Raw genomic sequence first — 26,953 nt, forward strand, 5'->3', positions numbered from 1 at the left:
GGGCTGTTGGCCCACTGGGGGGCTCCTGAGGCCGCAGCCTTCGGGTGGTTCTGAAGGGTCAAGCAAGGGGCAGGTGGAGATGTCCCCAGAGCCCAGCAGTTCATCTCACATTCAGCCCGACTCTGAATCCAGCTCTGCCCTTTCCCCACCTCCGCGAAACAGTCGAGGGCCTGGCAGAACGGTGACCGCGCTCCCGAGCGAGCGCTGGGACTGACCTGCCCATCAAGGTGGGAAGTGGATACACGTGGGACAAGAACTAGCCAGCAATAAAGAGACGGAACGAGGGTCAGACCAGAGACAAAGCAGGCTCCAGCCGGCTGATGTAAACACGCCCCCGACCTCAAGCCTCGGAGCTTCCTGCCGTGAGCCAGGGCAGAGTTCTCACAGGCCCGCGGCCCTCCACTTCCTGAGGCGGAGGCACACAGAGCGGCAGGGCCTCCTTCAGAGCCCAGGCTGCTCTGCCATCGTCCTCTGCCCCGCATCTCCTGGGAGAAAGGACAAGATGAAGTGGGAGGCGCTAGCCATCGCGGCCATCCTGCAGGTGTGGTGCCCAGTTACAGGTAAGGTGCTGCCCGGCGGCACGAGCTCAGGCCGTGTGCTGGGGTCCTCGAGGGCGTGAGGGCCTGGTGTCTGCCCCCTCCTGCTCTCCCAGAGTCAAGGGCAGGGAAGCCCTGGATCCAAACTGCAGCCCAGGGTCAAGCTGCCCAGAGCATGGATCGCCTGGTCATCAGAAGAGACAGGAGGGGGCGAGGGAAGGAGGCCCGAGAGCCTCAGGCCGGCCAGCTGGGACAGAGGGAGTGTGGAGCAGAGGCCAGCCCGGTGTCAGCGAGGCTGCCTCACACGGCGACGTTCCGGCCACCGTCCCCTCCCGTCATCCTGAGCAGGCACCCTCACTCTGCCAACAGAGGACATGTCACCAGCCAGTCAGGCAGGGTCACAGCCAGTGGCACCGGTCACTGGCCTGAAACTCCTGGCCAGGACTGAGAGGCCCAGGAGGGGGAAGCGGCAGGTGTGGGAAGTAGGAGCTGCAGCCCCACAGAGCGCCTGCCACCTCTGGACCCAGAGGGTCCTGTCACGCTCACGGCCAGGGCCGCACTAGGACACTCCCTTCCCCGGCCAGAGACAGAAGCAGGGAACCACGAGAGACGGGCCTTGTTGAGGGGCCAGCGGGAGGACTTGGGCTCTGGGAGGCCGGCCGTCTGTGTCCAGCCGTCCCATGTTCCCCAGCGCAGACCCTGGAGAGGAAGGAGGCCGCCGCCTGCCCAGAGGGCGTCAGGCTGCTTCTGCCAACAGGGCGAGCTTCACTTGTGTGGGTCTGGGGAGCAGGGAAGGGAGTTAGGACCGTCCTTCTGCAGTGGGGCTGCCTCCACGAGGGAGGTGCCGGGAGGGCAGGCGAGGCCCCCAGCATGGCCTGGCCCTGGGCTGGCACCTCGCCGGCTGCCAGGGCTGCAGGACGTGGGGTTTTCTCTGATATTGTAGCTTTTCTCAGAAAGGGTGTGAGTCACAGCGAGCTGTGGGCCAGGGCACCAGGTGGAGCCGGGCAGCCCCTCCCTGTGTGCAGGGGACAAGGAGGTCCCAACAGCCAGGATCCTGCACAGCTGGAGGCCTCAGGCTGGGGAGGCCGGGAGGGAGGTCTCGCCTGCAGTTCCCAGCTGGTCGGCTTGTGTGGGCTCTGGGCTGAGGACAGGCCCAGTGGAGTCAGAAGGAACAGAGCAGACTGCGAGGGCCCGCGGCTGCCAGGAGCTGGGAGCAAAGCCCACTCCCAGAGGGCGGGGCAAGGGTTCTCGCTTTCAGGACCTTGCTGTGTCGAGCCTGACCATCAGCTCTTTCTAGAGAGGCTGATAAACAGACGCCCGGGGCCGCCTGAGGCCGCCTCAGTGCTCCCCTGCAGGAAGGGCTGTCAGCAGCAGTGGGGCCTTCCCGGCCCGGGCCCTGTTGTGACCTGTCCCCGAGCCGCTTTCAAACATGGGCTTTTACCAGGCCTGTCCCGCTTGCGACTCACCAGGATCCTGACCAGGACCACCTGGTCTGTCCAGAACCTGCCCAGGCGGCCTCCAGGGCCTAGGCCGGAAGGACCAGGATGGCCTGCCTGGTGCGCAGCACACGGCTGTGACCCTGGCTCCTTGGTGCCCGACTCCCTGCCCCACCATGGCCAAGAATGCACGGGGGTCTGCGCAGCTTTGGTGCTTTCTTTAGTGAAAAGACGTAGCTCGGACATGAAGCCCCAGGGCTGTGAGCAGCTCTGCTTTAGGAAGTCACTGGACTTGGTAGAGTCAGGCCAACCACAGCATTTTCTGTCTGTGCAACTTTAGCAAGTTACTGAGCCTCTCTGGGCCTCAGTTTTCTTATCTCTAAAGTCAAGGTAGTAGAGATGTGAGGTGGAAAGTGAATGCAATATGCCCTGCGTGTATGAGCCAGTTAGAGAACTTGCACCAATTAGTGCTATTACACCTTGACTGAGCTCTTGTAAACCTAGGCACAGGAGAGGAAACCCGCCGCTGGGGTTCTCCATTCATTCCGATTGCGTTGTAAGGCCGCAGCGGCATCTCCCCCATCTGTTGGCACCTAGCTCACCCCTTCTCTGAATTCTGGGTGCACTCCATGATCCCACATTGGCCGGGGGGAAAGGAGGCTTGGAGTTTGGGATGTTCATGGAATTTTGAATTTAAATTTTTAAGATTTCCCCAAAGTGAAAACAATATATAATGTCAATATGGAAAGGGGAGAAAATCAGAAATAGTGTGGCCCCGCGACCCCCCTCAGGGTGGCCCGAGGATGAGGGACATCCGTTTGCGTCTCACTGGGATCCTAGCTGGGACCACCTGGTCTGTTCAGAACCCGCCCAGGCGGCCTGGTGGTGCGGGTGCCTGCGTGTCTAGTGTGTCCATCTGCAACACCAAGCCTCGGTCAGGCTGCTGGAGGACCGGCAGGAGCGTGGACGTGACGCAGCACAAGTTCACCGCCGTCCCTTTGCCTTGGCCTCTGCACTGGGCTCTGCATGCCCAGAGAGGCCGCTGGTGCCTGTCCTGCGGGTGACAGGCCACGTCTGCTGCCACTCACCACCTCCCAGAGTGGCGCTGGGCGCTGGCCGAGGCATGGAACCCGGCTGTAGTCACTTGCTCTTCTCAGCTTTGCTTTTGTTCTCTAACAACCAGATTTGGTTTACTTGGATGTCCACGCTTTTACCTCCAACAGTGGCCAGCACTGCACCCTGGGCTTTACCTAGCAGGGTCCAGGCACCAGAACAACTGTCCTGCATTAGGACACACGTGTCGGGAGTCCCTTTTCTCCTGTGGGTCCCCTGGGTGGGCAGTATTCAGAAATGGTTCAAAATAGCTTTCTTAATTCTGCTGGGACAAAGCTATTTCTTGTCAGCAGGAGAGTGATGGTCAATTTAATCAATTTGGAACACGCATTCATTCCATCTGGTTAAAGAAAATGATTAAATCAGTCCTTTAACCCGTTAGTCGAAACACAGTGATCCCTGGTCCCTGCCGCCTAGCCGCGTCCTCCAGCCTGAAAACCGCTCAGAGTTCCCGAGGGACGAGCCGTCCTGCTCCTGGAGCCCCAAGGACAGCACCTGGAGCCCAGCAGCATCGGGGCTTGCTGAGAGCAGGGGATCCAGACGTCCCCCACCGTCAGGTCTGCGTTAATGGTCTACCTGGGCCTGCTGGATTGGCGTCCTGTGACCCTCTCCTCTGGGCAACTTAGTATTCAACAAAGTGCTTTAAAAACAAAACTAAACAAAAACCAGGAAAGAAATTGGAAGGGGACAAGGCAGTTTGAGTGGACTGTGACTTCAGGTGAGGTCGGGTTGGTTTAAGGTAAAATCCTGCGGTCATTAAAACTTTCTTGGCGGACCATGGGAAATTCTGCTATTTGTTTATTTTGGATCCATAGAGAAGATGAATTCACGTGGTTAACTAACGTATCTCAGAAATAGAGATAGAAGCTCATTTTTTTCTGATTTGGCTTTAATTCTATGGAAAAGCAGAAAACAATCAGGCCTTCGCCCCCGGACTAAAGAAATAATTAACAGATTAAAGGTGCCAAGGGGAAACGGAGACTTTGTAGATCGTAGTCGAGGTCACACCGTTCAATCGCCCCATTGCCTCAAAACACGGAAATAAGACACAGGGTTAGAGCCGGTCTCACAGACCAGCATTGAAATAACTGCTCCGGGTACCTATCACTTCCTTCCTCTCTTCATCTGAGATATTTAATAAAAATATGAGATCACGGAAGGACGTGAGCGCTGTTTCAATCCATAACCAGCCAGCCCAGGGGTTCTCCTTTCCCTCTCTGCGCCCCACCCCAGCGTCTCCATGCTGCTGGTCTTGGCTCTCCTCAGGAGCGTGTCGGATGCTGCTTTCCTGCACACTGGTGTGAGCTGTTCTCGGCTCGGCCTGCCTTCCTGCTCTGAATGCTCTGGGCACTTCCGTGCACCACCATCACCTTTTCTTGGCTGTTGGACATTTGCTTGTTGGACATTTAAGCCGTTTCTGAGGTTTGTCATGATAGCGGATCCTGCAGGAAAATCTTTACAGATGTAGCTTTTGTTAATTACTTGGGCAAATCGAGGATCGACAATTAAAAGAATGGGTTGAAATAAAAAAAGCATTTCACAGGACCCTCGACTTCTGTTGACAACAATCCGATTGAGCAGAGGGTGATTTCTGGTTCTTGGGGACTGCAGATGTTTGTGTCCGTCTGAAGGAGGCTGGGAAGGCAGGAGGACAGGGACACGGGCCAGGGCCTCTCACAGCCCTCCTCGGGGCCAGCAGCCCGCCCAGAGCCCTGCTCCTCCTCTGTGAGATGCGGAGGTGGTGCCTGTCTCCCACAGGGAGTGTGGAGGGATGCTGTCAGAAGGGCCTGTGTGCAAGGTGCGTGGAAATCTACGGCCATCATCTTGCGTGCCTCAGTTTCCCCACCTTCGCAGACACGGCCTCGTTTTCCTGAAGGAGCAGAGCAGAACCACTGGCCTAACTGGCTTCCATTTTCTTCCCGTCACTGTAAACCAGTTAATTTCCCCTTGTGCCTTAGTGTCCTCGTCAGTAAGACGAGAGAAGAGGAGGGGGCTGAACATCCCTTTTAGCTACAAAATGCATCATCTTGAAATCGCAGTTTCTGAGAACACTGAATCCCCGAGCTCTCCACCGACCCCGCCCCACCTGGGTAGGCTGTGGGGGCAGAATGTAGGCTGCCTTCTCCGGCTGCTCTGGTTGTCTTATAAAACGACTCCCCGACTGGGAAAAGCCAAGGGCGGGGTTTGGAGCTCTCCGCTGGCCCCGCAGGCTGGGCATCTGCCGCAGGTGCGAGGGGCCACTTGGGACTGCTGGAGAAGGCCCAGCTTTGCTGGAGGTGGCCGAGTTGCAGGGCTGGAGGTGTTGGGAGTGTCCGTTGGGCTGTGAGGATCATGTCTGCGAGGATCATGCCACTCGGCAGCTAATTTTCAGGCAGGAGGGGAAGAAAGCCGGGAGAAAGCAGGGCAGGCGGGGTGCTGGCCCCTCTGGCCGCCGGTCATTTGCAGAGTCCAGTAGAGATCTTCGGGGGGCAAGTGGCAGCAAAGGCAGAAGAAGGGTCTTTTCGTGAGGCTTGGTGACATGCCCAGGATAGATGGGCTCCAGACACGCTTCCCGGGCCTCTGGGCCTACCTGGGACCCTCTGCAGCTGATCCGCTCCATCCTGAGTCCGTCCGCTGAGTTCCGAAGCAGATTTTATGGAATTCTCCTTAGTAAGCACTTATTTCTAGTTTCCTCTCAATTCTTGAAGTAAGAAATAATTATTTTGTTGCTGAATATCTTTATTTACTACACATTTTCCTGCTGAGCATGAAATATTGGGTTGTCAATAAAGACCTGTTTTTCCCTGACATGTTATCGTAGTTTTGAACTCGCATTTCCCCAAATCCGGTAAACCAGTATTTTCCATTTTACTTTTCATAAACATGCCTATTTTGGAACTTTCCTGCATGTGGTGGAGCTTGGTGTGTGTTTAGTTCGTTCCTGCTCCCTCACCTTCTGCAGAGGTAGAAATACAAATGTAAATGAAATCACACTTGAGGGGTGTTGGCCTGTGATTAGCTGTTGTGGGCATGTGCCTTCCTCGGCCTGCGTATGAGATTTCCTAAAGGAACAGCTCCCTGACACAGACTTGGAGTGGAGACTTGGCTTTTTTACTGAATCCTCAAGGAGGGGAAGAAATTGTCTTCTACTTATGTCAGAACTTGCATCTTCCTACTGGACCTGGGGGTGAAGTGGAACACACAGGTCCCCCCTCGTGCTCCTGGTGGAGCAGAGCAAACCACGCTGAGAAGGCCGAGGCCCCGCAGAGTGACCGAGCGCCCAGAGGCAGCCGTGCAGACACCTGTGGCCTGGAGAGGGGTCCAGGGAACGGGAGGAGGGAGGGCGAGGCCAGAGCTCAGACCCTGCAGCAGGACGTTCACAGGGACGAGGGTCTGTAGCCACTGCTACCCTGGCCAAACTGAGGGGTGGGGGACGGCTGGCCAGGAACGTCGCGCGACAAGGCTCTGGGGTTTGGGTCCCACAGATCCCTCTGCCTCCCTTACACTGTCTAGGAGACGAGCCCCCCATCCTGTTCTCTGCAGCTTCCCACCGCCCCAAATCGTGCTCGCCTAAGACGTAACATGAACGACAGTCTCAGTTAGACTTGCCTGTCCCCATCTGGGCTGGGAGTGACGGGGAGAATTGGACAGAGCTGTTGTGGGAAGAGCCGGGCAGACGGGTGTGGGGGCCAGGTTACCCCTGTGCTGTAGATGCCGGCTGGGGGAGGGAGCCAGGACGGCGACTCCGTCACGCACAGCCTGAGCCAAGCCCAGGGGTTTGTCCAGGTCAGGTGGATGCCCAGTAGGGTAGGTGGGTGCCCAGTGTGCGTGCTGATGTGTGTGGCATGTCTGTGCTCGTCTGTGCTGTGTCTGAGGGGTGTGTGTGTGTATGCACCAGCAAGTGGCCTTGTGTGTCCCAGTGAGTGGCCCTGTGTGTGGGGGTGAGTGGCCTTCTGTGTGGTGAGTGGCCTTGTGGGGATGAGTGGCCTTGTGTGTGTGACAAGTGGCCTTTTGGGGATGAATGGCCTTATATGGGGGTGAGTGGCCTTGTGTGTCTCAGCAAGTGGCCTTGTGTTTGTGGCGAGTGGCCTTGTGTTTGTGGTGAGTGACCTTGTGTGTGTGGTAAGTGGCCCTGTGTGTGTGGCGAGTGGCCTTGTGGGGGTGAGTGGACTTGTGGGAGTGAGTGGCCTTGTGTGTGTGGTGAATGGCCTTGTGTTTGTGGTGAGTGACCTTGTGTGTGTGGTGAGTGGCCGTGTGTGTGGCGAGTAGCCTTGTAGGGGTGAGTGGCCTTGTGTGTGTGGCGAGTGGCCCTGTGTGTGTGTGTGTGTGGCGAGTGGCCCTGTGTGTGTGTGTGTGTTTGAGGCCAGTGGCCCTGTGTGTGTGTGTGTGGCGAGTGGCCCTGTGTGTGTGTGTGTGTGTGGTGAGTGGCCCTGTGTGTGTGTGGCGAGTGGCCCTGTGTGTGTGTGTGTGGCGAGTGGCCCTGTGTGTGTGTGTGTGTGTGTGTGTGAGGCCAGTGGCCCTGTGTGTGTGTGTGTGGCGAGTGGCCCTGTGTGTGTGTGTGTGTGTGTGAGGCCAGTGGCCCTGTGTGTGTGTGGCGAGTGGCCCTGTGTGTGTGTGTGTGTGTGTGTGTGTGTGGTGAGTGGCCCTGTGTGTGTGTGTGTGTGTGTGGCAAGTGGCCCTGTGTGTGTGTGTGTGTGTGTGGGGCGAGTGGCCCTGTGTGTGTGTGTGTGTGTGTGAGGCCAGTGGCCCTGTGTGTGTGTGGCGAGTGGCCCTGTGTGTGTGTGTGTGTGTGTGTGTGTGTGGTGAGTGGCCCTGTGTGTGTGTGTGTGTGTGTGGCAAGTGGCCCTGTGTGTGTGTGTGTGTGTGTGTGGCGAGTGGCCCTGTGTGTGTGTGTGTGTGTGTGAGGCCCGTGGCCCTGTGTGTGTGGTTGTGCATTTACAAGGCATCTGGGGGCAGCAGGACAACTCTGTGGAAGGCCGAAGCCCTTGAGCTCAGAGCTGCCGTCACAGCTAGTGAGCAGCAGGGTGAAGACGTGGCTGAGCGTCTTCCAGGGTTCTGAGAATGGGACAAGAGCACTCTGTCCAGACGAGAGCCTCTGGGATCTCGAGAGGGAAGTGACCCCTAACGGATCTTAGGACTTGAGGCTGACCGGGCCCGCACCCTCTCCTGCTCCCAGGCAAGCCTGCGTCTCTCCTTCCCGCCACCTTCCTGCCCCAGATCCCAGGACAGACCGCATCCCCCTGCCCCCTGTGGAAGCCCATGCACCACCTCACGTAAGCCCAGATGTGTGGGGATCCCCCAGACCCACAGCTGGAATCAAAACGAAGGTGGAAAATCATTGTTCTCAGAACTCGGGGGTGAGCTCTTCTCACAGCGGAGACCCAGTGCATGGGAGTTTCAGGAAACTTAGGCGTCAGCAGTAAATGTCACCAACCCCCCAGATTCTCACCAGTGTTCCCCACAGTGACCATCCTGTGTGTGTTGTCCAAAACAAAGAGCGTTTGATGCCTTTCTTTCTGTAAGCAAACCAACATGGTGGCTGCTGGTGGCCTGTTTGACCATGGAGACGGTGGATATAACCAGGGGCACTTGGGTCTGATCACGGAAACCGCCTGGCCGGCCACTCAGCCCATCACCAGTAGAGCTTCACGAAGCTCTTCATGTGCTCTGGTCAACACAGACCTGCAGCGGTCAGCCGTGTCAGCCCTTGACTGGGCCCACGCCTTGGAGATGGCGTTCAATGAGTGGGGAGCCCACCGGCAAGAGAGCCTCCTGGTTCTGGAGACCATGTTCTCAGTTTCACAAAGAGACTGAATCTGCCCATGTGGCTGGTCTCATTTTCCTCGTTCGTCGGCCTTGCTTGCTAATTTCCACGCTGGGTTTCGAGGCAGAGGAAGCATATACTGAGGGGATGCCACCCGGGACTATTTTGAGTTAGACTAAAGAGCTTCAGAAATGCCTCCTTTGATTCCTCCGGGCAGAGAGAAATCTTTGTCTTTTCTCTCACTTAATGATAAATGCTTCAAAGCCCAGACCTATATAAAATACACAAATGCTTTCTGGACAAAATGGATCTTGTCCATTTTCTTTGGGCTTCGATGGGAACAATAAAGATTGAGCTACAAAAGGTTGGCAAAGAGGATTATCCTTTTTCTTTTTATTAAGCATCGAGGCTTCAAAAGGACAGCCCAGAAAGTCCGATAATTGTATCCACCACCGCTTACCCACCCGTCCCCCTGCTGACCTGGCCTGTGAAATCCCCTTTTAAACTCTTGGCTGGCTCTCACCTGCCCATTGCAAAGGCTGCATTGTGCAGCGTGCCTGTCCGCAACTCCAGGAGAGGCGGCTTGAAGCACACTGTCCCTTCACCAGAGCAGCGCGTCAGGGGACAGCTCTCTGGATGGGGGTGGGGTGCGTCTCTAATTTTCAAAGCTTCGGAACCTCACTTTGGAGAGGGAGCCCCTTGGGGGCTGAAGTGGACGGTGAAGAGTCTACAGTCACAGATGCCCCAAATCCAAAGGGGACGAAGGGGAGGAGTGAGGGAGACTCGGGGAGCGGTTTTGATCTTCTCAGCAATTTCTTGATTTCGTTAGTTTAGAAAACACATCGTTAGTTTCCAGCTGTGGCTCTAAATCAAAGCCTCAGGCTCGAAGCTGATCTAACTCCTGATTTCAGTCCATAACTTCCTCAGAAAACCCTTGCCGGCCATTTGGAAGAGCATGGAGCGGCTCCTGCATGCCGAGGGATGAGGGGAGGGTTTGGCTATTCAGGCATTTTGAAGTTTGGGTTGGACATTTCCTAGCAGTGTCCAAGCCTGGAGTCATCTCAGCTAAAAACAGAAAGATGACCTCCCAGTTGGCCAGTCATCCTGAAGTTGGTGCAGAATGATCACCAAAGCGTGACTTTAGTAAGTGGCTGGTCCTCTCCCTGGGCCAGTAAAGAGGCCCGTTGCTTGGACCTGGCCACTGTGGTCTCAGATGTGCACCAGGGGCCTGGTGTCGGAAGGGCAGCCACCACAGAGCTGCAGGTGGCTGCACTGCGTGGGCTCAGACACCTACCCGGGGCCCAGGCCGAGGCAGGCCTACCACCTCCACGAGCGGGGGCGGGGTGCAAAGAGGCATGGAGCCCCAGGCAGCGTCCACCCAGCAGAGTCTCTGGTCTCCTCACCGGCTCCAGCTTCTTCGGGCCATTGCCCCCCCTCCCTAGGCCCTCTGGCCGGTCCTCCCACAAGGAAATAGGGGCCGGAGGACCTGGGAGGGCGTCCACCGGATTCTCCCAGGAACATGGCAGGCAGAAAGAAAGCTGTGCCCACAGGTGGGCAGGGCGGGTGCTCGTCCACAGGGGCGTCTGGGGATCTGCGTAGGTGCTGTAATGTACCTAGGCTCAGGAACGGCATTGCCCGTCCCCCCCAGGCCGACCGGGCTGCCCTCTGCTCGGACAGGCTGTGCCCCTCAGGGTGTTAAGCTGCCCACAGAGGGGCATCATTTTGGAGATGCTGGCTTAAGGTCCCTGAAGGAGGACTTGGCCCCCTTCTCAGGGGGAAGAGAGGGACGGACAATCATTGGCTTCTGTGCAGATTGGGTCCCTCTTCCCTGACCGTCTTTAGAACCCCATTAAGAGGTTCTCAGCGTCGTGAGAAGGGCTCGGGGAGGACTGTCGAGTGGCTCCGACAGGAGGGTCCTGGGGGACTGTGGGAGGAGCAAGGGACGCACCCTGGGGGTACCGTCAGATGGTAGAGTTGCAAAGAAGAGAGGAAGGGGAAGCCACGTGATCTGGGGCACAGCAGGTGGCAGGGGCCTCCTGAGAGCCACCGCACTCTGGGGTCCTGTAGGAGCAGCCCTCAGCCGATGGCCACTGCTCTCAGGTGGGCGCTGAGGGGCTGTGCCCCTGGGAATGGCTGCCGGGTGAGGTCCCAGCTGGGGACAGGGCTTCCCGGTGCTCCATCACTGACGTCTCCTCCTGCCTGCCTCAGTTCCCCAAGCCTCCGACCTCAGTCCCTGCTCGGGTAACAGCGTGAGTCCACGGACGGGGTGACGACAGGGCGACCAGACATAGCTGGGCTCTCAGTTCTGGCCCAAGGTCAAGGGCTGCCTCTGGGGGTGGCCCTTCTGCTGAGAGCCCTCGGGTGGCACGAGGCGTCACATGTGGAGAGCGGGGTGTGCACACGTGGCCTGTGTGTCCTGGTCTCCCTTCCTCTGCCTATACAGCCCCACCATTCTCCAGGGGACCCACCTGAGGACCTCGCCTTGTCACCACCTCCTGAAGGCCTCAGCTCTACGCCCATGTCAGATCACATGCCCCCCTCTTAGTACTCCCGGGGAGTAAGTTCCAACCTGAGATTTCGAGGGGAGAAGCTATATTCCCAGAATCTACCCTATCAGTTTCCTGGGGCATGACAGTGGCTTTGAAAGCAAAAGTTTATTGTCCCAGAGTTCTGGAGCCTGGAAGTTCAAACTCGAGGTGCTGGCCGTGCCAGCCTCCTGACTCAAAAGCCTCCCCCAGCTCCTGGAGGGGCGCTGGGGCTCCCTGGCCTGCCTGCCTTCTCATGTGGGGGCTCCCCTGGGTGTCTCCCTGTGCAAGTAAGCGTCCCCATTTCATAAGGACGCCACCATGTTGGGTCAGGGCCCATCCTGACGACCTCTTCTGCAGACTCCTACTTCCAAACTTGTTTCCTGGGATCTCTCCCAAAGAACTCTGTCCTCTAACCTTTGCCTCTGGGTCTGCTTCTAGAGGAACTGAAACTTGGATACCCTTTGAATGATGCCCCCTCAGGGTGCAGAGACACTGAAACTTTCCTAGCACCACATACAAGCCCCTTGCAGAAATCCCGATCTGAGTCAACGCTTTAATTTCTCACTTCAATGCAAGAGTATGCTTCCTGACTTCTTTGAAGGCTCTGGCAAGGGCACTTCTAGGTGGCGTGGTTTCTTTGCGAGAGTGCTGATGGTGTCACCAGGACAGGGCCCGATGGGGAAGAGGAGAGGAGAGCTAGCAAGCAGCAGGGGTCTTGTCACTGGATGTCACTCAGGGAGGACTTTCCCTCCTGCTGGCCCCTGAATCCCTGCTGAATGGCCGGCACCGGGGACAGAGCTTCCCAGTGCTCCCATTACTGACGTCTCCTGCCTCTGGGGCTGCTGATAAGTGGCCCCCCTTGTCCCCCAAGATGGGGTAGGTGCGCATCAGAGGGAGGGCGCCTCTTGCCCGGGAGCCCCGGGGTTGCCCTTCAGAGAACACGAGCAGCACATTCGGCAGTCTCGGAATGAGTCTGCTGGTGAGTCAGGCCGCGGGGCCCCTCTGCGCCTCAGAGGGTGCTTCAGACCCTCTTTCCCTGCTCCAACTCTGGCATCTTGGCCGCGTAGCGGGGAGCTGGCAAGAGACTGTGAGAGGAGCAGAGGCCAGTGTGGCAGCTGGGCTGCCCCTGCGCCCTCTGTGGCTCCGTGGCTGGGAGGGAGCGCAAAGGAGGTCTGTTTCCAGGTCACAGCTGCCAGGCCCTCCACCTGCGGCTGTGGCTCCAGTTCAGCTCTGAGACGAGAGAGGCTGCCAACAGGTGTTTCCCTGGGAGGGGACACTGAGCGGCACTGCAGGGAAAGGGAGAAAGGACTGGAGACGGGAAGGGACAGGGAGCCCTGCTAGGGGCCTGTCCACCGTGGGGAAGAACCTGCGTTTCCACGGCTCCTTTCCCCTTCCTTGGTGGGCAGCGCTGACCGTGAGCCCTGGACACAGGCCTGTGAGGGAGACTATTGATTGGCAGCGACACTGATTTTGCTTTACCCCAACAAAGTGGCATTTGCTGTGGCAGGGGACGGCGGCTATGTCCAGTCAGCACTGCTGGACGGTGGCTGTGAGCCTGGTTCTGGAGCCCCATTGACTAGGGCCAGGAATTCTTCTGTGTCCTCAGGGCACGTGGGAGCATCTGGGTCTGGGCCATCATATCTCCCTGCAAGGCGTCTCATGGAGAGCAAATGTCCCAGTGCTGGGGAGTGTGGGCCGAGGACCCAGCCAGGTCCTCACACAGGGCCGTCACGAGGGCCGGCTCGTCCTTATCAACTCTGTACCGCTGACTTCTCGGGTAGTTGCACTTTGCTTTTCCGGCTGAAAGATTCTCCAGGCAGGGACCCTGGCGTCTGTTTCTCTGTGCCTGGAGCCTTCGCCTTTGGACCCCTCGAAGGGTCGCGCGGAGGGTAAGCATGGTCAGCGCGCTCTTCGCCAAGGGTCAGGGTCAATGACACTTGTTACACACACTCACAAATGCGATAAGGCGTCCACCCACCCCTGGTGGGGAGCGATGGGAGCAGAGCCAGAGGCCTGCGTCCACGGCGCCTCCAGCACGTCTCCCTCCGGGTGTCCACCTCTGCGTTTGAGAGGTGATCCCACCAGCAAGCATCTGCCCACCTCTGTGGCTCCATCCTGTAGCACCAGGGACACCTGAGGGCCCCTCCTTAGGTAGCCACGTGGCTGGAGTGGGTGGTGGCCAAGCTTAAAAAAACATGGCACCGGCTAAAGGGGAAGCACCCTCAAGTCAGGCAGCCCTGTCACCAAAGCGAAATGGAAAACCAAGTGAGCCCCAGCTGGCCGGATGGCAGGGCGTGTGTTGTTCTCTGGTTTGCTCTGTCCTCGGAGAGTTTAGTCATCGTAGTTTCTATTCTCAGGAACCTACAGCACATCACAACACACAGCGCCTTCATCTCCAAAATAATTCTGGTGTGCATAGGAGAGCAGGGGGCAGTTAGGAGAAATCACATGTGCTGCGGGAGCCACAGAACCCAGATGGTCAGTAACGCTAATGAATGACCTGCGCATGGTGGACGGCCACCTCTCTGTCTCTGCTTGTAATCAAAGGGTGGCGAATTCTACTTTAAGCTGGTGTTCAACCTTAGAAATTATGTTGATTTGGAAAGTAAAACTCCAGCATCCTGTTGAGGGAAGATGCAAAGAGACTGGAACCCAAGAACAACACGAGTCTGGAAAAGGGTGGCGGGAGCCCTCGTGGGGCTCGGAAGCCCTGGGAGAAGGGAGGTCTGCAGCGTCGGCGCCCGTCATCCTAAGCCGTCCTCAGGAGTCAGCAAGCTCCCTGGGGGCCTGAGTAAAATAAGTCGGCTTCACTGGACCCATTTCTTGACGTAGAGAATGTCCCCAGCGCAGCCTAGGAAGCAGGCTCCAGGAGGATCTCTGTGCGTGGGGCCTCTAGGGACAAGAGCCACATGCCCAGCGTAGCAGACCCCTTCCGCACCACGGTCACCAGGGGAACGCTCAGGTCAGCTTAGAGCTGGGCCCAGGGCTTTTAGGTAAATCATGTCATGAAGAGTCCATGGCCTGGGGGATGTGTAGGCCTGGCCCCGTTTTCCTGATGGAGAACAAGGTTGAAGAAGGTGATTTGCTCAAGGCTGGTGACCAGTGGACTTGGGATTTGAAGCCCAGTGTTGGAGATCCAGGTCCAGGCCCTCCGGCCACACGGCTGTGGTGGGCAGGATGCACCTGTCTCCGGCCCTGCACAGGCCTTGCCCCGGCTTCCCCCATTACACACACCTCTCGTTTTCTGTGTTTTCCTCTTAGAGGTTACATTTTCCACTCCTGATTTTAACCCAAAGAAAGACTAAGTCGATTCCATCAGGCCACACTTGAATAAAGCAAGCTGGACAAAATTCCTGATGCCCTCTCGCCCCGCAGGGTGTGGACCCCTCAGGCATGGCCAGGTCTGTGCCACCACAATTCCCCAGGGCACAACCGCTGTCCTCTGCTGTGTTGGTCTGCCTCTAGCTGGTCTCGCCCTGGGGGTTGGATGCTTGGAGCCGGCTCCTGGCTTGGCACTGTTGACATCTGGGACGGGAACTCTTCTGCTAGAAGCTGTTCTGCACGGTCAGATGCTAACAGCATCTCTGCCTCTGCCCACTAGATGCAAGTAGCACCCTCCCCCCCAGTGTGACAAGCACAAATGACTTTAAAAAATGCCATATATCTCTGGGGGTGGGGGATCCACTGCTGTTTGAGGACTAGAAATTGGAGTCATAATTTTCCTTGGTCAGTCACTCAGTGACGATTAGCCCATGCTGGACAATTTATCTGACTTCATTTTGGTGATTGCACTGACCAGGAGTCCAGCGGTCTGTCTCCTACTAAAGCTGCGTTAGCTGCCATGCTGCTAACACGGGGGTGCCCGTGAACATGGCTCCAGGAGGACGGTCATAAACCACAGAGAGCAACCTTGGCTTTGGGTGTCCCCGTGCGGCTCCTCCTCTGTCTTCTATCTGCAGCTCCATCTAGATAGTGGGGTTGAAGGAACTCAGTTTAGGCAGGAAGTGAAAACAGATAGACTTACGAGGCAACCAGACCTAAATTAAAATTCGGGCTCCATCACTATTTAGCTCTGTGACTTTGGGCAAGTTCCCTGACCTCTCTGAAACGATTTTCTCCTATATGAAGTGAAGATTGCCTACCTTGAAGGGCTGCGGGGAGAATTAAAGAGTGCGTGTAAAGGGCCCTGGTGGAGCCAGGAAAACGGCAGCACCTTAGTAAGTGTTTTCTAGGACTACAAATTTTAAAAGAATGTGGCTGAAGGGATGGTAGAAAGCCTCTCGGAGCGCCCCAGGCGTCTGGTGGGGATGCCAGGGGCAGGTCTGTCTGTGGCTGAAGCCAAGAGTCTTCTGACGGTGCCGGAAACAGAAGCTCATCTCCAGCTCCCTGGAGGCCCTCTCCAGGTGGCCTCAGCCCACGTCCCTGCTCGTCTGCCCCTTGAAGGACCTGAGCATCCCAGAGGGGAGCTGGGAAGGGGGAGTCACCTGGGACGCCAGCGCTGGGCGGGCCTCAGCCAGGGACAAGTCACCAAGCTGCCTCACGATGAGTGTGAGCAGGGGCGCAGCCTGAGCCACTGTGGCTCTGCACCGCATCAGCACCCCAGAAACCAGTGCCGTGCTGAGGGTGGGCGGAGAGTCCTCAGGACCGGAGGGCGGCAGGAGGCGGCTCAGCGGAGCTAGGGGACCCCTGGTCCAGAGCAGCAGGGCCGTGGGAGGCAGCAGGGAGAAGGGCAGCACCTCAGCTGGCCAGCACACGTGGGGCAGAGCTGCCCAGGGGCTTTCTGGAGCCCTCTTTCCTCCCGCTCCTGCGTCAGGAATCTGCCGGTCGAGAGCCTGAAGACCCGGCCTCAGTCCCTTTACTCCAGGGCCCTGAGCAGGCAAGGCTGGTGGTTGAGCCAGAAGAGGCTGCAGGTGGAGTTCGGGTCCTGCGGGCTGGGTGCCCTCACCTGGACGTTCTGGGGGCTTGTGGTCTGCTCTCAGCCCAGTGCTGCCCTGCGGGGCCAGGTCGCCTGTCCCAGGCCTTTAACTTGCACTGTTTGCAAATCCAGTGCCCACCGCGGCCACCACTGTGTGTCCTTGTTTACTTCATGCTGCACCTTAATGGTCACTTACCACTAAGGAGGCCTCCGCCACCCTGGACCACTACAGAGACCACGGAGCTGGGAGTCGGCGGGGCCGCTGCACCCACCCAGCTTCCCTGCGGATACCCGCCGCTTCTAGACCCTAAATCACACACCCCCTAAGACAATGTTTATCGTATTTTACAAACTCAAAGCATATTTATTGTGGAAAATACAGGAAAAAAAAGAAAAAATTGTTTTTAAATGTGGCCATCAGGCCGCAGGAGCACGCTGCCCACTCCCCCACGGCAGGCTGCGGGCCTGGCTCTCGCGGCTCCTTCACTTCACTGTAAATCACGGCCATCTTTCTTGTCACCAAGTATTTCTCAGCACGGGTTTTAGTGCCTGTGGAGTCCATGATTTACTTTCCCTCTGCCTGTGGTGGGGCATTAGATGGCCTCACAGTCGGACGCATGGTAAATAATGTCACTGTGGACATTCCTCTGCACACGCCTGTGTCCACAGTTGTGGTCATTTCTTTGGAGTAAATTCCGCGCCCAGGGGCTGCTTGTTCCTGAATGCCGGGAGGTGGACAGGTGCGGGAGGCCTGGCAGAGGTGAGCCCGGGGCCCTGAGCTCAGGGGTGGAGACGGAGAGTGACAGTCGCCCGCAGCCTTGAGGGACATTTGACTCCAAGTGAGGTGGAGGTCTGGACTAGGGCCAGATGAGGGGCGTGGCTCCACGGTCCAGCAGGGTGGGTCAGGCGCTGGGCGGGGGAAGGGCAGAGTGAGCCCGGTCAACTCTCCAGCCCTCGCCGGTTAACCAACTTCAGACAAAATATCTCTTAGAAATTTCAGAAAGTTCCAAAGAGGAAAACTTGAACTTGATGAGCCCCTGGACCACGGGTGTGCGGTGATGTGGCCTCCGGCCGCTTCGTGGGCGGCAGGCTCTCTGGCCCGCAGGGTGGGTGTCCTTTGTCCCCACAGCTCCCTCGCTCTGTGTGGCGGGGCCACGTGGTTTTGTCTGACCTGAGCGTGGGTCGGTGCTTCCTGTGGTCATTCTTCAAACCTGGCAGAGAGGCCCAGCCAGCCTCTGAGCATTCAGATGGCACCAGTCACCACCGGGATCTGGAGAGGGCACTTGTACTTTTATGTGTAAAGGCGGTTTGACAAACACGAGGGTCTGCAGCATCCCCCGAGTCTGGTGGGCGGGGGCCTGGAGTCAGTACCCCAGGGAGGGCAGCTCTGTTACTCAGTGGAGTTTGCCCAACACACACGGCTGGGCTCCTGCGTGCCGGGCCCCGTGTGGAGGTGAGGGGACATGAGGAGCCAGCTCTCCTTCCTCTCCGGGGTCAGTGTGACGCTGCCCCAGCTTGTGATGAGCTCTGCCCAGGCCCCTGCGGGCTGGACACACAACCCGTGGCTGTTGCCTTGGTGGAGAGGGGGCGAGGGGGCCTCACACATGCGGCCCCTGGCCCCTGCCTTGGTCCTCTCAGCAGCTCATAAGCTGCAGTCCCTTGATAGCCCACTTTACAGGCTGAGGCTGAGGCTTGGAGGGCTGTGTCCCGTGTCCAAGACTACTAAATGTCCAGCCAGGGTTTCAACCTGGCGCCGAACGTCCGGGCAAAGCCTGCCGTACAGGCCCTGTATTGTTGGAATCACGAGACCAAAAAGTTCCCCTAAGATGGCATAAGGTGTCCACTGAACTTTTCGGTGGCTACTGGGCCACCAGCCCCTCCTGGGACCTACCCTCCTGCACACCTGAGTGGACACCGCTCGCCTGCACGGCTCCTGCGATGGGAGAGCCAGGCGGCCAGCAGAACCGGCCTGCCCAGCCGGGGCGAGTCTCTGCTATAGAACAGGCCTGGGGACGGATTTCCAAGCCCCTTTCCAGCCCACAAACTCAGCAGGTCCATGAGCTGATGCAGCTGCTGCTCGGCCCTCCCCGGGTTTTGCTTTGACGTCACCGTTGCTGTTTTGGTGCTGCCTCAGCCTCCCCAGGTGCTGGGGCCAGCCCGTCTGTGTCCTGAGAGAACGTCTCATCTTTAATGACTCTTTCTCCACATCCAGGACCTATGGGACACACAGAATGCGAAGGAAAGCACCCGCCCTTTAAGGGACACACATTTTGTGATATTTTTTGATCCTTGTAACAATCCAGTGACGTCGAGGTGTGCAGCCAGGGGGCAAAATGAAACCCGACGTGCCCCCGTCCTAGACCTCTGAGCAGTGCCGTTGGCTCTCAGAACCCCCCCCCCCGTTTCCCCGTCTGACCCTTGCAGCAGCCCCTCGAGGTCCCCAAGGTTGGGAGAGCATCTCAAATCACAAATGAGGGGACAGTGCTCTAGAAATTCCAATTACCTGGCCAGTCCCCATTAGGAGACCATCTGACCCTTTCAGAAAAAGTGGGCACATGCCCGTCTGTTGGTGGCTTGGCTGAATGGGTCTGGGCTGGACTGGGCTGTCCGCACAGTGACTCCCAGAACTCGGGGAGTGTGCTTCCGCCTCCCACCCCGTCCACAGTCACTGCCGCCTGAACAGTGCCCTCCGTCCTGCCAGCCTAGCCACTTGGGGACTGGGGCCTAACCACCCACCACCGCCCCAAGCTGTGTTCTTGCTCTGCAGCTGGGCCAGGAAGCCCCGAGGCCCCCGCACGGGCAGGTCTGCTGCCCCCGAGAGCTCTGGTGGGCCTTTTGCAGAGGCTGCCTGAGTGGAAGAGGGTGAGCGCGCGCTGTGCGCTTCCTGGGGCTGATTCTAGATAAGTCACTCTGGGGACCCTCGCCCGCAGAGAAGCCTCTAGAACAGGAAGAGCCTTGGGATCAGGAGGCTGGTTCTGGTCCTGGCTGTGCCCCTGACATGAGGCTCATTGCTTCTGCTCCTGATTTCTTCTGTGCATTATGGCAGGTTGGGACAGAGATGGTCAGTGAGGCCCCTTCTGGCACTGGAACCTAGTCACTATAGAAAAGGCAGGGAAGAAATGAGCCCAAAGGCCCCTACCAACGCGTCCTGGCCACTCTCTTCCCTGCCTGTCAGTCGAGCTTCTCTCCGTCCTGCTAAGGCCAGCAGGCTCAAGTCTCCAGGCTTGGAGAAGGTGGAGGAGGGAGCTGCCCAGGGGAATGACAGGGGACAGTGGGGAGATTGCAAAAATAAATAAATAAAGCCCAGCCCCTTGTGACAAGTCTGGGCTCTAAAGCCAGACCTTCAAGGGTCAAACCTGCTCTGCCACGTCCAGGTGTGTGAGCCTGGAGGAGTCATCTAAGCCCTCCTGCACCTCAGCATCCCCCTGGTAAAATGGGCACCGTGTGACACCTGTCTCATGGGCGTCCTTGGCCTGGCACCAAGACAGCTCTCGGCACAAGGACAGCTGTCTCCCACATGCAGGCTCTGTGGGGCGGAAGGGAGAGATGCAGGAGGAGACAGGTGCAGGGAAGGGAGAAGGACCGGGAAACGGCAAAGCTGGCGGGCAAGCAGGAAAGGTGGCCACCAGGGTGACTCTCGCCTGCCCCAGAGAACAAGCAGGGCTCTAAAGAGCACTCGGCCCCTCCTGGGCCTCCTTCCTCCCTGCCCCGCAGACCCTGGGGCCCACTCCACCAGCTGACACTGCCCCTGTCCTGTCCCATCCCCAGGTGTCCCTGGAGGAGTCACCTCTGCCTCCCCCACACTCACGAAGGGATCCCTTTGAGGGGGAAGAGTGATCTCCCCTCCCCTCAGAGCCACCGCCAGCTCAGGAGCAGGCTGTGCGGGAGGTGTCCCCACCTGGTGCTGGGGAGGCTTGTTTGTGATTTGAAACTGAAGGGGGCAGCTCACGTTGGAAAACCCCTCCCGCAGGGGAGCCACCTGGGTCCCTCTGAAGCTGGCCGGCCCTGTTCTCTCTCTTCTTCTCTTCCCTGGGTGCACCTACAAGCTCTGAAACACAAGCTGTGGCTGCCCTCACCTCCAAAAACAGTGGAAACTGTGGGACTCCCGAAAGTCACAGGCAGGAGGAGAGTGAGGGCGAGGGCCAGCCTGAGCCTGACGTCAGCCCTGGCCGCAACCGACCCCCCCAAACTCACAACGTGGACACAGAACAGGGAGGATCACCCGAGCGCCTAAGACAAACTTAATCACAAATGCTTCTAAGTTTTCCCCAAGTTTTTAAAAACTGTGGTCAAATATAAATTCACCACCTTAACCCTTTTTGAAGTGTGGGGGTGGTGGTTAAGTGTGTTCGTTTGCTCCACAAACACCACCTCCAGCCATCCTCTTGAGAATCCTTTCATCTTGTAAAACTGAAACCCTAACCCACCAACCCTATCCCCCTCCCCCCTCCCCCACCCTGGACGCCCCCCCCCAGCCCCCCGACTTTCTCCTGTGATCTGGAAACTCTAGGTACCGCCTGTGAGTGGAACAGCCTAAGTCCTCAAGCGTCCTCTCTTCCTGAGACTGAGTGGCAGACCACTCACGCACGGCACAGACCACACTTGCTGCCCTTTGCTGGCCGATGGACAGGTGGGAGGCTTCCCCCTCAGCCACCGTGGTGCCCCGCTATGAACATAGGTGCATAACTACCTCCTCGAGAACCTGCTCCCGATTCTTTGGGCTTCAGACCTAATGGTGGGATTGCTGGGTCCCATGTAGCTCCATCTTGAGTTTTGGAGGGACCGCCGAACCCTTCTCCACAGTGGCCAATGTCTTCAGCCTCCACCCAGGCACTCGGCGTCCCAGCTTGGCCTCGCCAGCGCTCCGCTGTGGTTCCGACAGCAGCTGTGGTAATAGCCATTCTAATGAGGGTGAGGGGCCTACATTTTTTAAGAAGGCAAAAATGACCAAAAAAGTTTTCAAAAATCATAAATATAAAATATACTATTGCAGTAAACTAATTTAACAAATTAACGGTTTTAACACCCCCCCCCCCTAAAAAGATAACAAGCTCCTTTAAAGATGGCTTCCTAAGAAGGAGAGGGCAAGATGAAAAGAATGGGAGATAGCTGATTAACCTAATTAGAATTAATTAATTAATTTTTAAAAAGAAAATGTGAGAAAAAAGCGAGGTAAAATGGGGCAGCAACCAGAATGCTCTTTCTGGAGTGCAAGGCCAGGCCTGACCTTCCTGGACACTGAACCCCCAAGGGTCTTGCACCTCCTACTGGGACACTCATGCCTGGGGACACTGATGGCTCTCAGTGTCTCTGTGCGGGGAGGGACACAGAGGTGAGCAAGCACCGTTCCCTACTGGGCCAGCAGGTCAGAAGAGTGGGGTGGGGGGCGTTTGGTCTGCCTCCAGAAGGCCAGCCTCCGCCCTGGCTGCCCAACCCTCAGCACTGCCAGCTCGGTCGGGGGCCAGCCTGGGTGGCCTTCAGTCCTGGCCTTCATCATCTCTAAACCTCCTGTGAGGGAGCCCAGCAAGGCCCTCGCTTCTTCCACTTCAGGGGAGCAGGAGGCTGGGCCCGGGGCGGCTCTGGCGCTCTGTGTGAGGGGGGTCTCACAGCTGCCGCAGCCCCTGCCCTTCAGGATCACCTGGCCAACTGGATGGCCACAGCGTTTCATAGATCACAGAAAAGGAGACCCACGTCTGTACCGCGTCACTCTGCGTTGTGTCCCTGCATCTCTGATGCCCTGTCTTCTGGGCAAAGGCATCTAGGGGAACAGCGGCCTGCCTTCCCACGTCCCACGTTCCTACAGAGGGCGGGTGTCCACGGAGCGCCACCCCAAACCCGACCAACTGAAAGAACACTCAGAGTGGACCAACAGGGCATCGCTGGCTCTTGACGGGTCAGCTCTCACCAAGCAGGCAGGAGATCTTAATTACCCTGGTTCCAGACACAAAGGCCCCATAACATCTCCTCCTCTTTGAATACATATTTTCAAAGAAGGTGACGCAGGAGCACTTTTAGTTCTGCTGTTGGAGGCTGACTGAGCGCCACGTTTGTCCTACACAGTCACAAGAGCACACGGTGCCTCTGACCTGCGGATGGGGGACAAGCGCTCTCATTTTTCCCCACAGTGACACGTCCCTCTGGGGAAAAGCCTGCCCCAGATTTTTATTAGTCTTTTGTAGGCTGTTGGGTATTAAACCTCACAAATCCATTCTGTGCGTCTCAGCCCTGCTTTCAAGTTGCCTCCCGTGAGCCGCGGGCTCAGGAAACGCTGGGGAGCAGCTGCCCTGGTGCTGGTGAGGGAGCCTGGTCCCACAGACAGCCCCCTCCGCTTCAGAGCCGGGAACAGGCTCAGAGGGTGGCGCTGAACAGGCTCAGGCGTACGCGTGCCAAGGGGAAGCATGTGTCCTGCTGTCAGAGGTCTCTCTCTAGTTCTCCAAAACATCCTCAATATTACCATCGTGTCAACTGGCAGAGATGCTCTGCTGGACCCCACTGTAGTCAGGCTTCTGAACCTTCTGCAAACTGTGAAATCCAGTTTTAGCAAGAGGCCCCCTCCCTGGACAGCTGAGCCCAGGTCCCTCACCTCACCAGTCCCCGGGGAAGTCTGCCCACCTGGCCAGTCTTCTGCCAGAGTATTAAGTCAGTTTGGCCAGAATCCCCCAAGCCTGGAGGTGTCCCCAGGAAACTGTCCTCTGACCCCACTCTGCTCATGCTGAGTTTGGAATTGAGCCCCATCTTGTCTCTCCCCCAAGACCCCCTTGTGGTGGTCTTGGTACCCACCTGCACATGCTGAATGAAGTCCTGCCCACCGCGCTTTAACAAGTAATTCTGAATAATTTTCCTTTAACCCATCTTAGCAATAAAGTCATTTTAAAGATTTTGGGAGAAGATACGATGATAATCCCTCATGGTCACCCCGACTTCCACCTCCTCGTGGCCTCCTGTGTGGCCCTTGGAGAGAATGGCTGTCAATCCGTCCTGACAGGTGGGGAAACCGAGTGGGGCCAGGACCCATCCCGCCTCTGCTGCCACTAGTCAGGTGCCTGCTGCCCTGGGCATGCCACCTTGTCACTAGAAGGCCGCGTTGCCGGGACAACGGGTGAGACCTGGGCACGGAGGGAGGTCAGAGCCACCTTGGTCGGTTCCTCCGAGTGTGGTCATTGGTTTGAGCCCTGGGCAGGGGAATGGCATCCTCCAGGTCTGCAGGTGCTGGCCAGGAGCCCCTGGAGGAAGCGCCCCGGCCCTGACCTGCCCTCCATGGACTGCCCCTCTCCTGTTCACACACAGGCCTTGGAGCAGCAGCAGCTCCAGGTGGGAGGGCCGTGTGATGCTGACCGTCAGCAGGCCACAAACCAGAGACAGGGGATGTGGTAGCAGTGGGGACTGGCTCCCAGCGTGGGAAACGGTCTGCACGCGGCGGGCACCCGCCTGCCGATGTGCTGTGTGCTGCTGGGCCCCAGCAGCACACCTCTGGGGTCACAGGCATCTCCTCTCACCTCTGGGGTCACAGGCATCTCCCTAGGAGCAGCAGCCGTCCCCACAGCCCCCTCTGGCCTGCCCACCAGGTGGCGGGGAGCTCAGGGAGGTCCGCGTCCCACAGCACCTCTGCCCCCAAGGCCCCTGCTCTGCACCCCACATGCCTCTCATGAGCCGTGTGACCCAGGCAGGCCGGGTCCTTCCGGAATTTGATTTCTCACTTGAAAACTAAGGTGTGTGGAGAAGCCAGCCAGCTTCCTGATGGGGCTGTGGTTAAAACGCACTCTCTTCCCGCTGCCGTTCCAGGCGCTCACTCCTGGCCTGGCCCAGCCTCTTCTCCCACTGCGTTTGGGGAGCTGGGAGCTGAGGCCACCGGCCCCTCTGAACATGACCGTGTTGCCTTGCCAGGGTCAGCAGTGGCGTGGGCAGCAGGGCCATGTGGGACAGGTTTCTGGAAGGTAGCCCGGGGACTCGTGCCCCCCTAACCCTCCAGGCCCTTGCTTTTTCTAGTGACCTGGCTGGTCAAGCTCCTTGTCCACCCCTTGGCTTCTTTCCCCCACTCGCACCCACAACCCCACCTCCTCTGGATGCAGAGATGGCCCTGTGATGAGGTGGGGGGCAGTGAGGAGGACAGGTGTCGAGCCACTGACCACCGCCTTGGCCATCCGCAAGTGGTCCGGGGGCGGGTCAGCAGCCAGCCCTGGGCTGCTTCATGAACTGGCCGAGGGTGCAGGTGCTGGGTATGGGACACAGCTCTTGGAATGCCAGCTGAAGGGCTCCAGTCGGTCCTCGTCCTCCAGGTCCTGGACCCTGTCCTCTGAGCTCCCTGAAGGCACTGGGGCACAGAAGGGGGCTGTGCCTGTGCCTGGGATGGGGCTTGGGAGCCTCCATTCCCACCCAGGGAGGGGAGAAGCAGGGGCCCGACCTTTAGAAGTAAAGATCCATCTCTGAGAGACCCCAAACTCCTCCAGAGGAACGGGAGGGAGTGCAGGGGGACGGGGCCTGCCCGTGTCTAGACAGCTGCAGCTGCAGGCTGCACACCAACGGCTTCATAGACCTCTGCCCGCCGAGCCCCCACTCGGCCCCCAGTCTCCCTCCCCAGGGTGCTGGGGGAAGCAGACGGGGGCCACTGGCCCTGGGCAGTCTGGGTGTCTTTAGGAAGTCTCCCAATGGCACTGTGGCCAACCTGGGGGTCCAGCCATTGCTTGTGTCCCTTGGAAGGCAGCCAGGGGATCCTGTGCTGGGGCAGGGGACTCTGTGTGTGCCTCAGATTCAGACCCAGAAGGTTTGCTGGGAGAACAGCGCCCGAGTCCCATGCTGTCACGGGGTTGTGCCATCCCTGGGCAATCATGCCGCCTCCCAGAACAGCACCCTACCTACCAGCTGTGTGTTCTTGGGCGGGTAACCGAATCTCTCTGAGCCTCAGCTGCTTCATCTATAAGATGGGGAGAACATGGCCTATCCCCCTAAGTGAGCTGTGAGGATCCAACAAGACACATAACGAGTTCTGGGGACGTAGAAGATAGTAATAAGTACCAGCTCCCTTGGGGGGAAAACCAGCATGATTTTTTTTTAAGGGCATAAGGATATTCAAGGTCTGTGGGGAAGCAGGGTGGGGGGAGAATGGCTACTTTTAGGTCTCAACACACAGTCCCTGAGGGGTCCCCAGTGTTTTTCCATGGGCACTCACGTCTGAGCTGAAGGCATTGGGGTCCCTGAGCTCCTCAGCTGTCCACCTGTGGTCACTAGGCTGGACTAGGCCTCCCAGAAAAGGTGGAGACCAGGGGCCAGACCAGGACTTGCCTGGCCTCCCCCTCCTTCCCAGCCTCCCCCTCCTTCCGGCTAGCTCTGTGCCCAGCCTGGAAGCAAACTTGGTCTCTGTCTAGTGGCCGTGGTGGCATGCGCAGGACAAGTCACCTGCCACCTCGCCTGCCTTCCCAGGGTGGGGACAGCTGAGACTCCTCTCTCGGGGGAGAAGACAGCGCCGTCCACAAGCCTCTGAGAGGGTCCCTCAGTAACTCTGGGCCCTCCAGTATGCTTGAGGCCCCGTCCTGGTACTGCTGCGTCCCCAGCAGCCGCTGGGTGTCCCTCGGTGAGGAGCACAGCCTCTGGCCCCTCCGGTCCAGCAGGCTCAGCAGTGGCTCCGTCCTGCAGGGCCTGTGCTCCTGCGGGGGGCGGGAGGTGGGGGAGGGGGAAGAGGAGGCACCCACACAAGACACAGGGAGGAGAGCAGCCCCTCCACCTTCCCACAGAGGCCGGCTGAGGTGTGAACCAAACCCAGGCAGAACCCCGAGACCCTGGCCCTCAAGCAGCCTCCTGGCTGGCAGTGGGGAGGGGGGGAGGGGGGAGGCCCGCCATCTTCCTTATCTGCACCTGCAGGGCTCAACATTCATGAGCACGGTGGCCCTTCAGGGTGGCTGAGTGGGTAGCTGGGTGGGTCACCTTGCCCCTTTATTCCAGAGTGGCAGGGTGGTGTTGAAGGGCAGCGTGGGGGCTGGAGCTGCTGGGCTCCACAATTATCCTCAGGCCTGGGGACTTCATGGGGCCTGGGAAGTCTCTAGTCCCTGTCCGGTCAGCTCAGAGGGGTGGGCCTCCTTCCAAGAGCTGTTCAGAGGATGAAGAGAGCAGGGCCCAGGAGTCCTGCTTCAGAGGCGGGCAGTGGGGTCAGATGGGCCTGCTGAGGAACACCCAGACCAGAGTGGACGGGCCTCGACCCTCTCGGCCCCCACCCAGCTTCCCGTCCCCACCTGCTCTGTGCCTCCATGTCCCCTGTGAACGGGACCAGCAGCAACTGCCCCCCCCCCCCGCCTCAGCCTCACAAGATGATTAGAGTGACCTGTCCCGAGACCCACGCCTTTCCTGGGGAGCCAGGGTCGAGGTGCAGGCTCCCCCAGAGCGCTCTCTGAGGTCCTCTGCTCACTGCCGCCTTGCCAGTCCAGGGAGAACCAGACCGTTCACCCACCACCCATCAGTCACCCCGCATTCTTCAGCCCACAGTGAGTCCTGTGAGCCTCCTGACGCCCTCCGCCCCTCCTCCCAGCCTTCTCCCCTGGGGCATTTGCTTTTGGAAGGCAAAGGAGTGCAGAGGATTTTAGTAGAGGCTAGCTTTGACTGCACTTTAAAACTTTTATAGAAGTGTTTCCAAGAGTTGTGCTCAGCTACTATAACTAACAATGACATCTGCAGGAGCACATCTTATTGTCCCT

At 58.3% G+C, this 26,953-nt stretch overlaps 1 protein-coding gene across 2 annotated transcripts in view; it reads left to right on the plus strand.

The window, feature by feature from the left end:
* Nucleotides 1–390: 390 nt before the first annotated feature.
* The window catches only part of Cd247 (CD247 molecule), a 61,337-nt gene continuing 34,774 nt past the window's right edge, over nucleotides 391–26,953 (plus strand). For both annotated transcript variants that reach the window (XM_027922888.2, XM_027922889.2), the window contains exon 1: nucleotides 391–560. In XM_027922888.2, the coding sequence (XP_027778689.2) occupies nucleotides 503–560 (58 nt within the window). In that variant the 5' untranslated portion in view covers nucleotides 391–502. The remainder of the gene's footprint in view (nucleotides 561–26,953) is intronic.

This window comes from Marmota flaviventris, chromosome 12 (genome assembly GCF_047511675.1).
Source record: "Marmota flaviventris isolate mMarFla1 chromosome 12, mMarFla1.hap1, whole genome shotgun sequence".
NCBI classification, from domain to species: Eukaryota; Metazoa; Chordata; class Mammalia; order Rodentia; family Sciuridae; genus Marmota; species Marmota flaviventris.